This window comes from Apteryx rowi, unplaced genomic scaffold (assembly GCF_003343035.1).
Source record: "Apteryx rowi isolate R43461 unplaced genomic scaffold, aptRow1 scaffold_463, whole genome shotgun sequence".
Taxonomy (NCBI): Eukaryota; Metazoa; Chordata; class Aves; order Apterygiformes; family Apterygidae; genus Apteryx; species Apteryx rowi.
In genome coordinates this window covers 127,543-144,282 of record NW_020450720.1, presented here as the reverse complement: position 1 = coordinate 144,282, position 16,740 = coordinate 127,543, and the positions used below count along the sequence as shown (strand labels likewise).

General features: G+C 42.0%; 1 protein-coding gene across 1 annotated transcript in view; it reads right to left on the bottom strand.

Moving 5' to 3' along the window:
• Nucleotides 1-597: 597 nt before the first annotated feature.
• Nucleotides 598-16,740, bottom strand: part of DAPK2 (death associated protein kinase 2) — a 50,909-nt gene continuing 34,766 nt past the window's right edge. Inside the window, exons 8-14 of the mRNA XM_026077836.1 lie at nt 13,707-13,845; nt 10,325-10,454; nt 9,047-9,095; nt 8,341-8,367; nt 4,650-4,802; nt 2,244-2,289; nt 598-1,390 (exon numbers count right to left, since the gene is read on the bottom strand). Coding sequence (XP_025933621.1) covers nt 749-1,390; nt 2,244-2,289; nt 4,650-4,802; nt 8,341-8,367; nt 9,047-9,095; nt 10,325-10,454; nt 13,707-13,845 — 1,186 coding nt within the window. The 3' untranslated portion in view covers nt 598-748. The remainder of the gene's footprint in view (nt 1,391-2,243; nt 2,290-4,649; nt 4,803-8,340; nt 8,368-9,046; nt 9,096-10,324; nt 10,455-13,706; nt 13,846-16,740) is intronic.

Sequence of the window (16,740 nt, the reverse complement as noted above, 5' to 3'; positions counted from 1 at the left end):
TACACAGTTATTTGATGAGTTCATTACAAATTCACTATTTTGTCTTTTGAATAGAATTTCTTTGGTGCAGGATAGGAAACATAACTGAATTTTAGACAAAAGGATTAATCAGTAGCTAACACTTGTTGATGGTAAAAGATTGAACCCTACATAACTAGTCTAAAAAGATCATCTTAACATTTCTTCATCAACAGTCATTTTCATGGAGATTTTCCACAGTACTAAATGTTAAATTACTGCATCATTTACTCTGTTTTACAGGACAGATTTAACCTTTGTAAGTATTTCTCTCATCTGCTCCATAGAAATATCTGCAGCAGGTCTACACGGCCGTTTTCTTCACCCAACCAAAGATGCTACTATGAGATTTTTATAGGTTTCCAGGTATGTGATCTCCAGTAAGCATGGACTGGACTACTCTTCATTCCAATTTAATTACCTAGTAACCTTCAGGAGCTGTATATATGATGAAGTCAGTGCATATGGCTGTAAGGTTAAATGTGCTCCACGCTGCTGTGATAATCTAGTTCCCTGTAAGTTCATACACAGAACATGGGAAAACAACTTCAGCACTACAAACCACTAGGAGTTTTTGGTTTGGTCAGTGGTTTGTGCCATATATCAGAGTTGATATTTCAGTAGTAGATGATGTTTTTATGTAGAGATTTTGCACTGAGAATTTAACTGCTGTACAATACGGCAGACAGCAAAAACACACAAACTTTGCAGCTAATCTGGTCTACCAACATTACTGATTTGATTCTGCCACATCAAGATTCAACCCTGCAAGGAATTCTTCACAGCAAGACCTATTTAACAGCTCCATTACTGATTCATTAATATCCTTGTTGAACACAGAGTCAAAGTTTCCATTCACACAGGTCTCATTTCCATTTTCCATTTGAAAACTGTTCATTAAATCCTGGATCCACTTGAGTTCCTCAGAAAGTTCTTGACTTAGAGATTCGTACTGACACTGCAGATCAGTGTATTTCCCGGTTATGCCTTTAAGACTAGTGCCTACAGTCTTGATATCATCCTGCAGATGTCTTTTCAGGGATTCAATTTTACGGTATTCATACTTCAGCTGAGACAGCTTGTGCCTCACGCTTTCATTCTCCTCTTTATACCAAGCTTCCTTTTCATTATAAATGGAAACCAGAGCATCGATGTCCTCCTGCAAGGAATCATGGGATACAGCCAAAGCACTGAAACCCCGTTCCATAAGTGAAATGTCTTCTACTACTCGGGCAAAGCGCTCAAAGTTGATGTAGGTATTATTGGGAGGCATACTTGAATGGCATTTTATGGTGTACTCTCTTAGCCGTTTTGTCTTCAGCTGTGTGTTCTCAACTTTCTTGTTTTCTTGGACTTTTGTTTCTTCTTTCAGCTTCAGACAGAGGAACCAATATTACTGAACATTTACAAGACAGGGCAGTAATTCAAACTCTACACATCAAAGGATGCAGCCTGAATTTCCACAATGCTGGGAGATTCTTTGCTCCCAGAGATTTTCCTTCATGCATTTGATTAAAAGAAAATATAAAAACTAATGTGATGAGCAATGTGCATTCATTCCAATGTGATAAGTGCAAATAAAAGGCTCCAGTTTATTTTCATGTTATTTTTTAGCAGTTAAAAGTCTCAAAACTATCAATCCTGAAAACACACCACTTAATGCTTTCTCCAATGCAGAGCAAAAACTGGATTTCAAACACCCTCATTAGTCATGCTGAGATTAGCCAAATCTATTTTCAATATGAGATTTATCCACAAAAGCAAGCAATGTTTAGGATGAAAAAAAATGTAGAGACGCACAAATGCAAGCAAATCAACACACTTGGTACAGCAGCTGGTACTTTCCACATTGGCTGTGGTCAACTTTCAACTCAAGAAAAGCACTACACCCAAGATGTGGTATACGTCCATGCAAACAGTGAAGAAGGATGCAAAAACATAAAGCACAGTCTAATATAGAATCCTGTATGTGCAACAAATGGCAAAGCTTTTTTCCCCTCTTTTTGAGGGTTATGGTAATAAAAGAAGCCATGATTAAGGTTTGTAGAAATCCAAAGATTTAGTCAGACTTGATCAGTTTATTTTAAGTGAATCTCTTTGAGACTCCTAGAGTCTCTAAATATCTAAAGATCAATTTTCCATTTAACACACCAATAAGAATGGGAATATTATCTCTGCTTTGCTCATGGATAAAAAGCAAGATCTGCTTCTCTATTTGGTCTTACCGTTATCCACGGATGAGACAGAGCTTCCTGAATTGTAAGCCGTTTCCTACAAAAAAAACACCAATTTGAATGAGAAATACCTTGTACACATGTCCATTGACTCACACTTCTCCCAGGCTTTGTATGAACAGTAAAGCATTTATCAAGATAATGCCAGGACTAACTCTCAAAATCCAGGGTTACGTCTCTTGATAAGGCATGTTTTTTGTATGCAGTTCAGTAAAAAGCTATCCTCACTCTACTCAATTTTAATTCCTACTCAGTCAAAATCTGCCTTTTTTTTTTTGCATACCTTTCTATAAAAAGTGATAAAACTTTGCTTTGTTTTATTCATCCTACAAGCTTTGAGAATAAATACATTCTATGCACCCTTAACCTCACTGTCTCTGAATCAAGGTATACAGTATTAATTATATCAAAAGTGGCCTTCAGAGCATGTTATCATATCACCCCTGGAGCTACCATATTCTGACAGCAATATTTCTGAGAGGAATACTTCAAACCTAATCCTCCTGAACTGCGGTGGTTTGTGAACAGCACTCTGTTAGCACTGAGAACCAAAGGTAGAAACCCAGCGTTGCGCAGGGACTGCCTCTGAACATGGGATAAATATCAATATCCCTGACTTGCCACTTCTGAAAAGGAGGTTGTTGGACCTGTGGAAACCTCTCATCAAACCCCCACCTACTCCAGCCTACTCTAAGGCTTGATGCTTGCAGGAATCTTGGCTGAACAGCTGGCCTGTTTCTTCCTGACACTCCTAATATCTATTTTCTCCCCTAATGAAGCCATTAGAAGGAACTACAATGGCCTGACTACCCTTCAGGAACAACAGGGTTAAGGGGAACGAGATGCTATTTCTGCACGCACTTTATTAAAAGCAAGAAAGAAACTAAACAAGGTGTGTGGTTCCCAGAACTGGGAATAAAGCTCTGGATACCTATCACACAAGTTCTAGATGATCTTAGCAGAAGCAGACATAGTGGGAACAACTCCACTATGAGGACACATGAAGACTTTTCTGCCCTTGCAGCACTGGGGCCATATTTTGTCACCTCCTTGCAAGTAGTCCGTAATAGACTGTGAAGTACTGGAATGGTAGTTACCCAGAACTTGATATTTTGCACACCATTTTCCACAGTAGAGATTTTGCACACCATTTTCAGTCCTCCATCTGCCTACTGTTATACTGGTTTGACTCAGGGGAGAATTGAGTCCTGAAACCAAAATTTAACCTAAGAGATTTTGGTTGCAAGAGCTAGAAGTTAGCTTCTCATTCTCCTATCCATTCTGACTGCAGCTCCAAAAGGAGAAAAACCCCATTTCTCAGCAGTTCCACTCTACAGCAAGCTTGGCTGCAGGGCTCTGTCCTGTGGAGCTCCACATGTGATGATCTGCAGGTTAGCAGTAAGTCATGGGGAGAGAGCAAGCACATACGTGCATGCACACATGTGTGCAGACAGCAAGATCTCAACAAACATCTAAGGCTAATGGGGTCAGTCCTGGCCTGTATATTCTTGGTCACACATTTTAGCTGATACTATCATAGGAGTTGTTAGAGATAAGGAAAACAAACAAACAAACAAAGTTTCTCAGTGTGAAAAACAGATGCAACCAGTTGAAAATACAGGTTATTACATACTTGCCACCATATGCAATATTACAATATATTCAATATAACATACTCTTTCAGGAGTAACATGATCCAGGCATGCTCCTCAGTAATGATCCGCCTCTTTCAGTGCCTCTCCTGCCCTCCCTTGCTGCCTTGTCTGTTTAGAGCATAAACTTTCTGGGGACAGGGACTGAGTCTTCTTGCAGGACCAAGTTGAATGGGGCCCCTGTCTTGGTTAGGGCCTACATCTATCAAAAATTCACCAGAAACTGAATAGAAAAGCAACAAGCATAGGAACAAAACCACAAATGCATAGCACAAATAGAAAGGAAAATAAAAGAGAGGAAATAACCTGTGCATAGCGGCAGCTTGAGAACAATCAGCTGTAAGATTTCTCTTTAGGGTTTTTTTTTTAGGCTTTTTTTTGATTTTTTTTAAGCTACAGTATTTCTTTCTTCCCCCTACGCCTGACTTCATACCAAGGACGCATTAACTCCAAGATGGCAGAGCTTGGCTTCTAAGAAAGAACAAACAGCAACTATTTAAGCTTCAAACAGAAAGTCCAATGCAAAGGTGAGTGTCAGGTTTTGGCATACTCAGAGCATGCTGGCACACAGCTATTTTTAGGGCTTCTGGAAGCAGCGATTCCCTAGGGCGCAGCAGCAGAACCTTGTCTCCTGTCTTGCTCTTGAATGACAAGACACACCACAGTGAAAGCTTTGCCGATTACTCAGCAGGCTCTGTTTCACCAGGGTTATCTAAGAGGCAGAGGGCTCTGAGTTTTCCCTTACCGTGTATCTTTCACCAGGAGTTTCTGAATAAAATCTTTTGCTAGGTCACTGGTATTGCTGAAAAATTCTTCATCAAATTCATAATTCACAGCTGTGATGTTGGCAAGCGTTTCCTGTTTAGTTTCTCCAAGGAAAGGTGATGCACCACTAAGCCTAAATAAGCCAGAAAAAAAAAATCAATTAGAAAAACAAACAACAGAGGTCCTCTAATGCAATTACAGCGGCTGTGTAATGCACTCTCTGGACATTTGTGGATCTCTATGATGGAGCAGCAAAGCCACTTGGGAAAAAACAGGTCCAGCTTTGGCTCACTATATTTGTGTTTATGAGTCAGACTCATCCTGAAAGCCTCCAGTGCAGCACTGATGTGTGCCCACACAGACAGAAATGCACAGATCCTCCCCCCATCCTCAGCGTCTCATTGAAGTCATCACTAATCAAAGTGGGAAAAGCTTCGGCTGAGGAGAGGCTCTGTCCCTGTGAACCACAAATACTGCCAGGCAAAAGCTTCTATCAAGTCAAGCAGACGAAATGGTATTTCTATAGATTTTCTTTGGGTGGGAGAAACCCTGCCCCCTACTGCTTTTCTACCCGAGGATTTACTGACTGTGGGTTAAGTCCAAAAGACCTTCTCAGCTGGAACCACAATGCAACATGCGATGGGGAAATCAGACATGTGGCCTTGCCTCAAATGCTGCGGGAGAGGTAGGGGGACACTGTTGGTTAAAAGGAGCCCACAAACAAGAAAAGGGACTTTGGCTGCAGTAAAATCCATTTCTGAACAATGCAAAATTTCATTCAGCTGGCACTCTGCTCCAACTGCAAGGCTGTAATGCAGACATCATCATAACAAAATGGCATTCAGCAGTCTTATTTAGACAGATACAGCTTTCATCCTGCTTTGCCTATCTCTCAACTGTGACTGATGTCCTTCAGCTTGGATGACTATTTACTCTGCTCCATAAAACTCTAGTGTCAGTGCAGACTCCTCCTGCCCTGCCGTCCCCTTCCTCCCTCCCCCAGCCCACAGGAATGCTGACTTGCAAAGTCTGCTTTACAGGAAATGTTATTTATACCAAGGAAATTGATCTCATCCCTTTTAAAAACCTTCAGGACTGATATTATTCTTATCTACTGTGTCTAAGCTGTGATAACATAGCTTCAGGATATGGCAGGCTCAAACTCTTGGGACCTAAACAGGGTTCAAATACTAAAGTGTTTGCTTACACGATCCTGATCAAAAGACCTTTTACCCTGTCTGTACTGCCAGGTTGACTGGATATTTGGGGGTAAGCATAAAATTGGATGGGACCCCCTTGGCCATTCAGCCCAGTCCACAGCTGCCGCAAGTGGGTCTTATCCACAGAACAACCATCCGAGCGCAGAAACCGTTTCCTCTCCCCCACAGTCACGCAAGGACCCAAGCTGTGGACACAGTAAGGCACTGAGCGAGGCACTTTCAGTTGTCTTCGGTGCAGTAAATTCACCTCATAAGCAACAGTCAATCTCATTGCTTAACAGGTTTTACTTACTCCCCCTTGAGCATTTGCTCCGTTTCTGTTAGCCACAGAGAAGTTCTGAGATCTGTCAAATGGAGGAGTCTCAGATCCTAACACCTGACCCACATGACTTTTGGCATATGCTGACTCAGTACCTGTAAACCTGTCTCCACCTAACAGCAGACCTCCGTGATAAAGGCTTAGCACTCACAATCCAATCCAATGAATCACTCTTCCGGTTATTGAATTAAGGACTTGTAAGCACTTTGATGTCTACACCTGATGATGGCATCCATTTGAATGCTACTGCATTTGCTAAAACATGTGGTATCTTTACACACACCCCGGTTATTCAGAATTCAGGATTCTTCAGAATGAAAGGCAATAAAATTAACAGGCAGTACTAGTTAAAGGCATAAAAATTTCTATTACATGCCATACCACCCAAACAGACCCCTTCTATCACAAAGAGCATGCTCTTTTTTTTCTGTTCTTTTGTAGAGAGGGATTATTTTAAAGCTTACTTACCATAGTAATATTTACTAGCCAACTAGGTAAAACAGATCTACTGTACTGGATACAGTACAGAGCCATCCAGTTCATTACTGCTCCTCCAGAACAGAACTCTACCACAACAGGAAAAACCTCTTGAAAGCACCTGGACATCCATGCCTCACTGTAATCGCAGAATAAGTACTGCAGCCTGCTCCTCTTCAACTCCTAAGTGTTCTTCCCGTCATTTATGAGCACCCATAAATAGCAATTTACAGAGTTTAATGTTCTGTCAAGTACACATGTCACTGATGACAGAGTGCTGGTAAAGAACAAGAGCCTGGATAATTTTAAACCTCTTTACCTGAGGTTGGGTCCATCCAGCATTCCCCTGTATTTTTTTCTGCACCACACGACAGAAGGGATTTCACTGCACTGAGGCTGATTTCTCAGCCCATGGCTCTTCTGCAGCTGTTGGGCTCTAGGCCTTGGGCACTGCCTGAGGGTGGATTTAGTTCCACTCTATTTATTTTCCACACTGGAAAAGCAATCCCTCCCCTTTATGCCTCTATACTTGTACTGAGCCCAGTGCTGTGCAATGCAAAATTCCCTCTAGCACTAGTGGGCACCTTCTCCAAGGCTGGCAGCAAGTTAGCCCTGAGCAGCAGGAGCAGCAGCAGAGCCCCCGGGCAGGAGCACCAGGGCGAGCCGCTTCCAGGCACCTGCTGCTCAAAGGCAACGGGAGCTTGATTTCGATGGGAGCAGTTAGGCCAGCCATCCCTGACCACTTCTGCAATTCTCACATCAAACCAGAGGAAGGAAACCCTGAAGCAGTGAGCGCAGTCCCTCCGCTGCATGCGTCCAATGTCTCTCAAGCAGTTCTAGAAATTACCAAGCTCCATCTTAAAACTATCTAATCTGCTTGTCGCCAGGATGCCCATGAAAGCTCATTTCTTTGAGCGTGTGAGCTCGTTTTAATTTTCTGCTTTTATTTATTCATCACTGGTTTACATGCTCTTGTTCTAATAGTATTGGGAAAAATCTTTTCCTCCCTTTCTCTTGTGCCTACCAACTGCAATGATATTCCCAAACAGCCTTTTCTTCACTATGTTAAACAAGACCTTTGTTCTCCTGTAAAATGGGTTCCCTATTTCCTGGATCACCTTGGCCGCCCTTCTCTGATCCTATTTCAGCTTAAATTCCCCTTTTTGAATATGGGTGACCAGATTTATACATAATAATCTAGACTGCTGCCTTCTACAAGCAAATTGAAACTTCCCTGTTTTCACCAGAAATACCTCACCTGGTACATGCTAATATCACGTTTTCTATTTCTATTGTCTCAGCACAGTGGTAGCTCATAACCATCCTATGACCAACTAATCCTCTTGGGCTTTTCATCCTCTGTCATTTCTAGTTGATGAGCTCCCTAAGAAGCAGAAATGCCCAATGATGCCAGAGAGATTTGCTCTTTGACCGTCCCGCCCGTAGTGCCCTCTTAGTGACCTCTTAACTTCGTTTACCCCTTTTTATTTTAAATTTGAAAAGGCTGCAGAAGGTCATTTGCCCACTAGACAAACCACCGTCCACACCTTGTGTGCAGCTCCTTTCTTACACGACTGAAGGGAAGGGCTGTGTTTTATTAATGCAATAGAGCCTTAGGAGCACTTCTACAGGAGTGAATCTACTGTCGTACTTACAGTATGTAGGTGATGACTCCTATACTCCTAAAAAACAAAGAAGGAGACTAATTACAGGTGGTTTATATTACATGTATTCTTTTTAATGTATGCAACATGAAAAGGACAATAGCAGCTGCTAGACAAGCAGAAGGGCCACGGTTTTAGATGACTGCTAATATCTTTCTTAAAAAAAGAATGGTGTTTCAGTGAAAAAAATGTGAATTTTACATATAAATTCAAGTAACATGGATATTTGGAGTCTCTTTTTATACATTTCTACTAAGGAAAGTCGTTAGCTACAGTGCACAACAGAAATACAAAAAAAAATAGAACCAAAGATGCTTTATTTGGGGTGACCTCCTTCAGCTGCCTTCTCAGCAGCTCAGATTGGTACGCAGGTCTGCTCTGCACGCAGTGCTCTTACAGATACGGCTGTCACAGGCACTGCAGGAACATGTTGTCTTTTAAGAGTGCTCTGCTGCAGTGGCACATTGTTATCTCTTTAACTGCCATCATTAAAGGTTTTCACTGTAATTTGGTGGAAGTTAAATACTTATCTTTTTATCATAAAGAACACATAAAAACAGAAAGACAGAACTGACAATTAACAACTACATTTAAGGTGCTTTTTTCTTAATTTGTTGTGATAGAATGGATTTTATTCAGAGCAAACTGGGGAAAAACTAATAGTAGAGCAACCTGGCAAAAAAAGTTAAAAACTTACCACATATCTGCAGCTAATCCAAGTGGTTCATAGTTTACTATTTCTGGAGCTGTAAGAGACATTTAATCAAACATCAGCAACTGAGGGAAAAATTAATTTTAGCAAGCTGAATGAGTGGCAGGTCAGGAATTACCTCTGTTAAAAAAAGCGAGAGACAGAGAGCGAGAGACAGAGAGCGAACTAGGTATAGGAGGCACTTTCTGTTTAAAGGTTTATAATCCTGGTAGGAATCAAGTTCCCAAATGTCCACAAGAGATCATGTAGAGTAACATGGAGCATAATGCAACTCAAGAATAAGGGTCAGGCAGTTGTATGCTAATTACAGTACAAATCATGCCTGCAATAACAAATGACTTCACCTAACAAGGATACCATTATCCCTAAGAATCTGAGCTTTGTTCTGTTTTTTGTTTTGTTTTCAGAACGACATTTAACTGGTGCCACTAAAGCTAGTTTCTACTGGCCAGTTAGAAACAGCCCTCAGGCAAGAGATTAAAATTACACGCCAACCTACATTGCTATCCCCGTCAAACCCTATTATCTTTAGGGAAACACCCTCTGTTTGAAAAACATCCCCATGTAAGACTGCATGTAGCAGAAAAGACCAAGGTGAGGTACTGAGATGAGAAAAGGTGTCTGTGGCAGGGCTGAAACGATATGAGTTCATGTAACAGTGTGCTTAACTGGAATATGATTTACAAAAAACAAAACAAAACAACCAAACCCTCAAACCTCTAACTGAAAGGATAGAAAGGAGCAGGATTAACCAAAATCCAATCCAGACAGACTAGAATTATGATCAGGAAGTAGCGAAGACAGAATCAGGTGGAAAATGTAAGGGGAGTTGAAGGTTTTGTACTCAACAGGTATACAGTGGGAAGCAGTTTTATCTAGAAAGCAGTAACAGTGATATTCATGTAATTATGTACCCATGTGCTACAATGCAGAGCACTTACTTGCCCCAGGCAACAGGTAGAAAACTGGAATTTATACTGTATGGTTTCTCAGTCTCAATCCTGAAATTGTCTCTCAATATTTAGTTGGCAGCAAGCTACTCTCACAAGACCATCAGGTCTTGTTTACAGAAAGCACCTCTCTCCTGCTCCAGAAAAAGGATGCGAACCTCAATATTTAGGTCATATTGATACATAAGAGATGGGAACAGCTACTTCAGGAGATGGAAAATACCCCTATGCCTGGCTTCTTGATTTGGGAAAGGTGTCTCACCTTTCTCATGGAACTTGCAACACAAACCAAAGGAACTGACTACTCACTCACCTACAAATTCTGGAGTCCCAAAAATGTTTTTAAATTCAACTCCATCTTCTATTTTGTGAGCCAGGCCAAAGTCAATGAGTTTGATGTGTGGAATAGGGATATTCTTGTCTAGAAGCATAATGTTTTCAGGCTAAAAATAATAAAACATAGGTATTTGTTATTATATCTTGGGAGAGTAACAGATCTAGACCTAGAGTTCTCAGATCTTTCTTTCCTCACCTGTACAACACTGTAGAACAAGAACATGCCTGTGCCTGACCGCATACAGTTCACTGTTTTGATAACGGGATGACAACTGTGAAATCTGATGTTATTGAATGGACCAGAACTTCAGCAAAATAAATCTGTAGGTTTCAGGCCTAATAAAAGTAATACTTTCCTTCCATTATTGTCTTTATTATTATCTCATACAAAAACTCCCTCCCTCTGTCTTCCCATTAGCACTTCTAGGCTTATTTTGTTAATGATAGCTGTTGCCAGAATGTAGCCAAGATAACCCTATTTTCACAGTGAGACAGAAGTTATTCACACAACTGTATGTAGTGGCCCTGACAGAATATGTCACTAGATTATCTGCCCAGCAGCATGGTGATATAACATGAAGTGAAAGCTCAGTATATCTTGTCCCCTCCTAAAACAGAAAATATACCCCTGGCCCGTAGGGTCTCCTTGGAAGGAGATGTCCCACCCCGACCCCTGCATTTGCCCCAGTGCAGGATTCGCACCCAGGTAGGGGCATCCCTAACAAGGGCTCGCGGGCCCTTGAAGCAGTGCAAATACCTGGCGCAGAGACAGACTGCCACTGCTTGATCCCAGGGAGAGCTGCACCACTGAATAGTTTGGCTGACAGCAATTTCGCTGATCTATTCATGGAATTCACACCAAGAAACCTCACTATTTCTGCCCAGCTGCTCCTACTATATTATCATCCTACTGGAAGATGTCTCAGGAAAAGGTTCTTGAGGGATTCTGGACACATCCAAACCCTGCTTAGAGAGGGAAAATACTCTCCTGTATGAAATTAAATTCACAGTTGCAACAACAAGGGCAGGAAAGGTCTGGGATTTGCTATCTGAATAGTCCTGAAACTGGAAGGAGTTGGAATTAGAGATCCTGGCTCATGTATGATAACAAGTTGTTAAAACAACAAGAAGTAGCATTTCCCACAGCTCTGTAAGGAAAAGCACTGAGCCAAAGCCAGAGGAATTGTGAAATTAAAGCTAGCTTTTTCTCAACCACAGACTTTGACTCCACATTCTTTACCAGATATAACATCTATTTCATAAACTTGTTTTTTCAACTAAATTTCTTAGACCTAGTTACTCCCTGCTGCTCCCCTATTTCACAGGTTTCAGAGAAACCTGTGGGTTCAATTTATCCCAGATGAAGAGCTTCGGTGCATTAATTTTTCATAAGTTAATCATAAGTCCAAGAGCAACAGTGAGAGATCTTAATTCCCTGCTGGCAGCTGCCTGGCCTCTTTGCAGTGGATCCTAATGTGCAAGCAGCTCCTGCTAACACATGTTCTCATTCAGGGCTACACCGGGAAAGAGGGCACGTGAATAATTTATTGTCATAGCCATTGGGCCAAGAATATTTTAGCCTCAGGCTAACAAGTCTGGTGTTCCTTCAGGGACCTAGGGTATATGTGTTCACTCTAGATATATGACGTAAGCTTGTTTGGAGCAGACAGAACGGACTGAAATGGCAAAAAGTCATAGCCACTACCTCTTGGACTGTTTTATTCCTTAAGTGTTATAGTGTAGCTCCACTGCAACCAACAGAGCCCTACCAAGTGATGAGGTAATTATAAATCACCTCTCTCATCATCATCTCTCTAATCAGATTACTGCTGAAAAATACTTGCCTAGTTTAACACCAGGCTAAACTCCAAAACCAGTCTGACAAAACCAAGTAGAGTTATTTTGTCAAAACATTTTAGAGTATTTGTCTTTCACTATCAATGAAATGATTCTCCACTCATCTTTTCTCATTTCTGATTTGCATTTTCTGTAACATCTTTACTGACCACCCGACATTACTGGCATTAAGTATCAAAATTAGTAGCTAGAGATCAGTACAGAAAATCTGTTATCTATATTCTCACAATAATTTTATGCCACCGGGTATTAGGTTGCTTTTCTAATACACAGTGAATACCATTGGTCTTGAACTTCCGGATTCATATGGTAATTATAAAATCAAGTGTCTATATCCTTGTATACATTCATATATCTCACATGTTTTTTCACATGCACCCCAAAGTGAAGATTTGAAGGGTAGTTTGCTAGTCAGTTTGTTAGGTTAGATGCATTTTGTAACATTTGCAACAACTACATATATGACATTAATGCTGATTCAGCAACAAGTCCTTTAAGACAGAGACTGTATTCAGCACACCTTTAGCACAAGAAATTAGCATATATATCATGGGAATCTGGGAATAGTCTATCCATAGCACACGCATTAGTGTAGTAATTAATAATAAACTATCCTGGATTTAAAGTTAGGACAAGGAACATGTGATCTAGCACTACAGCTTCTTCCTTTTTCCTGCAGTTTAAAACATTTTAAAACTCTCTCCTGTTTTTATTCTACTTTCTTTCTCCAAGGAAATGAGTGCATGTTGAACTTATTTCTGAAAGCAGTAATGTTTGAGGCAGCCAGTTCTGTAGCCGTGAGTCTGCTGCTGAGAAAGTGCTTTCTTCTAGTCTCAAGAGTTTCATCCCCAAGGTGACAGACTCCTAGCTTCAGAGAAGCTTGTTCACCTAGGCAGGCCACAGTCAAAAGGAGAGAGATAGTCTCTTCTGTATTACTTAGGCCAGTTCTACTGATATCAGAGACAAGGACGTAAGCTAGAGACGTCACCTGATGTGGTAGCAAGAGCTCTGTCACGTGCTTTCAAGGGCCTAAGCTGCTAAGCAAGCCAGAAGTCTTTCTGCTAACCAAGCTGCAGCGGCTGACACGTGCCCCTCATGTAATTCTCAACGCTTGGGGGGGCTGGAAGGAGTGACAGCTGTTGGCAGCTGGCCCTGGCCCTCCCCTCCCTTTCCCAGAAATGCACTTCCGTGCATCATCCTGAAAAAACAGCCTGCTTTGGATGATACCCCAAATGCAAACAATAAATAAGAGTCTTACTAGCTGAAGGATGAAGACAAATTTCTTGTTCTTAGTCAGTAAATATGTAAGCCCATCCTAAAGTTATCACAGGCCTGATGAAGGAAATTGTCCTCCTTTGCTCTCACAGCTGTCAAGCGCATTTAAAATGCTTTTTAACCATACCTATTGTTTTAGGCATGTTATCACATGCAAGTATTCAACAAATTGTAGAAGGTGTGGTCATTAAACAACATCGACAAAAGCTCTAAGTCAGCATCTTTACCTTTAAATCAAAGTGAGCGATTTTATTGGAGTGAAGGTAATTCACACCATCCAAAATCTGCTTGATGAATCTGGTTGCTTCCTCTTCACTCAAAGACTCCTTCTGTGCCAAGAAGTCAAAAAGTTCTCCTCCAGACACCCTGCAAAACACACCAGGAAACTTCCCATTACCTACTGCATTGTAAGGCATAAAATAAACATAAGCACAAAAACTAAAGTGGAAAAAAACCTCCAAACAGTTAGAAAAAGGTCACTCTTGCAGGCAACCCAGGAGTTTTGTGTTCTGGTCCCAACTTTGCCAAAACTTCCTTTTAGCTTCAGTTTCCTCCCCTGTAAATTGAGAGCTATCTTTCCCTATCTCAGTGATGCTGCAAGGTTTGAGTAATCAAGGATTATAATGGACCAAAAAGAGGCGCATTGTCTGATGAATCTACAGACATACGTGTACTTCTATACGTATACTTCGATATTAACAACAAATTCAAATGCAGTTCAACACTTTCATTTCAAATGAGACAGAGGAAATGGAACAAGTTGCATTAATGTACTACTGCTGAAGAATTACTTCTCTGTTGCCATCAGTAACACGAGGCAATGAGATCTGCCAGCAGAATCTGGTTCCTTTCTAGAGCAGCCATGACAGTCCTCTACTGCAAACTCTTCCTTGACATGTAACTGACAGGAAAGCATTCATTTTGTGAATTTTTATAAATACAGCAGATTACAGAAGCTTGGAAAGTACCTTAAAATTGTCTTCCCAAATCAAGGAAGTGGAGGATTACTGCCTAAGTTACTGTGAGTATTCCCATCAAAATTGAAATACATTTCATATACATTCCGTGCATTTCAATACGTTCAGTGCATTCAGTGCATTGCACTTCCATCACCACTGTTAGCTCTTTCACTGAGAGCTCCAGTGCTATTTTTCTACCTATTCTGAAACAGGATGATCCAGATACTAAATTGGCTGTCATTTGCAGTTTTGTTATTTATAACACCACTCACTTTTATTGTTACCAGCTCCCCATTCAACTTTACTGTTGGGAGCAGCCAGGAAGGTCTTGGGGCTCGGATGTACCACCATCTGGGCTCGCCATTCAGAGCGCAAGCAAAAGACTTGTGGCATCCAAAGCCATTTTAGAAAACAAGTTTTTGGCCCTGTTGTCCGATAACATACCAGTAAAAGAACCGGCAGGTTCAAATGCTTTAAGTTCACTGAACGCTGTGACTCGAGACAAGTCAGAGCATGCTGTTTGGGCACTGCAGAGGTCCTGTATGCAATGCTTCCTCTGAGCCCGGGCTCCTACACAGCACTGGTGGTGACAAGACAGTGATTCCCTATTCTGCCTCTTCAGAACAAACTACTGCGAACAGCTACAAAAGCTGCAGAGAGAAGTCAACTGCAAACAAGAAGCCAGTGTGAAAAGCCGCAGAGATCTTGCACTTGCCTCCTGGCTTGTGCTGCTGCTGTGGGTGACAGTGTACCTTGCTGCTCTAGAGGCAGAAGTTTGCACAGCGTCTGCTGGCATCAGTGTCATTTACTGGATGTTTTTCACGGCACCCACATAGTCAGAAACTTTCTAGGCAACACGAGGCAGGACACAAAGCACTTTCACCTGGGCAGAAGTCACCCAATACTTTAACTGTTTTGATTAAATGGCCAGCAAACAAAATAAACTTGATGACCCAGGGATAGAGCACAACTGCTGTCTCTGCCTAGCCTTTGCTTTTCCTTTCTACTCATCTCAGTTACTCAGTCCCAGAGACTCTTATTTGGTCTCCAGTTGCCTTTTTAGGGGACACCAAGGGTCTCAGCAATGCCATCACCCTTGCTAGACAGTTTTCCTTTACTCTGGGCATTTCGGGAGCTGGGGAACACTGTCTCTTTTCCAAGTGGTCGTAGGTCGGTTGGCTGATTTGAAAATGCTTACAGTTGACTGCAACAAGCAGCTACAGAAATCTGCGAGGAGAATTTGGTGCTCTCTTGGTGAAACCTGTGTACAAAGGGCAGGCAAGTCCCATTTCCCTGACGATCTCTATTCAAACTGCACTTTAGCAATCACTGCTGGCAGGGATACGGCCCCGTGGTCAGGAAGCCGGCTGCACTGGGACACCTTCTTGTACTCTTTCTGGAACTTAACCATGTAGGTGCACTCCTCGCTCTTCTCCTTTTGCCCTGTCAAACCTCCTTTGCTCATAGTTACTCACTGTGGACTCTTTGGCCAGGACTAAGAACAAAAAAGTGCTCTCTTGGGCCAGATGGACGCCTTCCTGCCTGGAAGAGACAGGCAGTTTCCTCTTGAGGAATCTGCTTTGCTGCACAAAGGAATTGCAGAAAATTATTTGCCTGCCCAGGCTGGAGGCACTTAATCCTCCTTCCCTCTTGCTGCCCCCAGTAGCGGCCACCCAGACCAGCTGGGCTGGCTGCCCAGAGTTCGTGGGGGACTGGCCACAACTGCAGCGTCAGCAACATCCCGGCAACCAGCTAAGCCTGAGGCAGCACTGAAGGAACTGTAGAGCCTGCCAGTGTGGGGATCACAGGTGCTTTACTTTCTAGCTCCTTTTTTGCCTTTTCACTCTAGTTCAAACTCAGCTCGAATCGGGCTAGGCAGAGGGGACTTCCAAGGTACCGAATGCAACATAAAAACGCACAAAGGAAAACCAAAAAAAACCCAGGGAGGCTGAAGTCCCTCTGTTACTTCCTCAGCAAGGGACCCTCTTAGAGCATGCGAGCACCTCATTCTCTGAAGGTCAGAGCTCAGCACACATTACAACCAGTACGTTACTCTCAGGTCTCCTGTGGTGGAACTGAAGACAATAGCCTTTGCTGCAGAGATCTGAAAAGACTAATCTAAAGGAAAATTCAATGGCAGAAATGTGATGAGGTCTCATCAAAAAAGACTCGGCTTTTAAAAACAGGTTTGAGTAAATTGTACTAAGAGCGTGGTAAGCAGTTTAGTGCGGGATCATTATTATCCATGTTACGTACCTGAACTCAGAGAAACCCTCAGGCAGAAGAGCTTTGGCAACCGCAA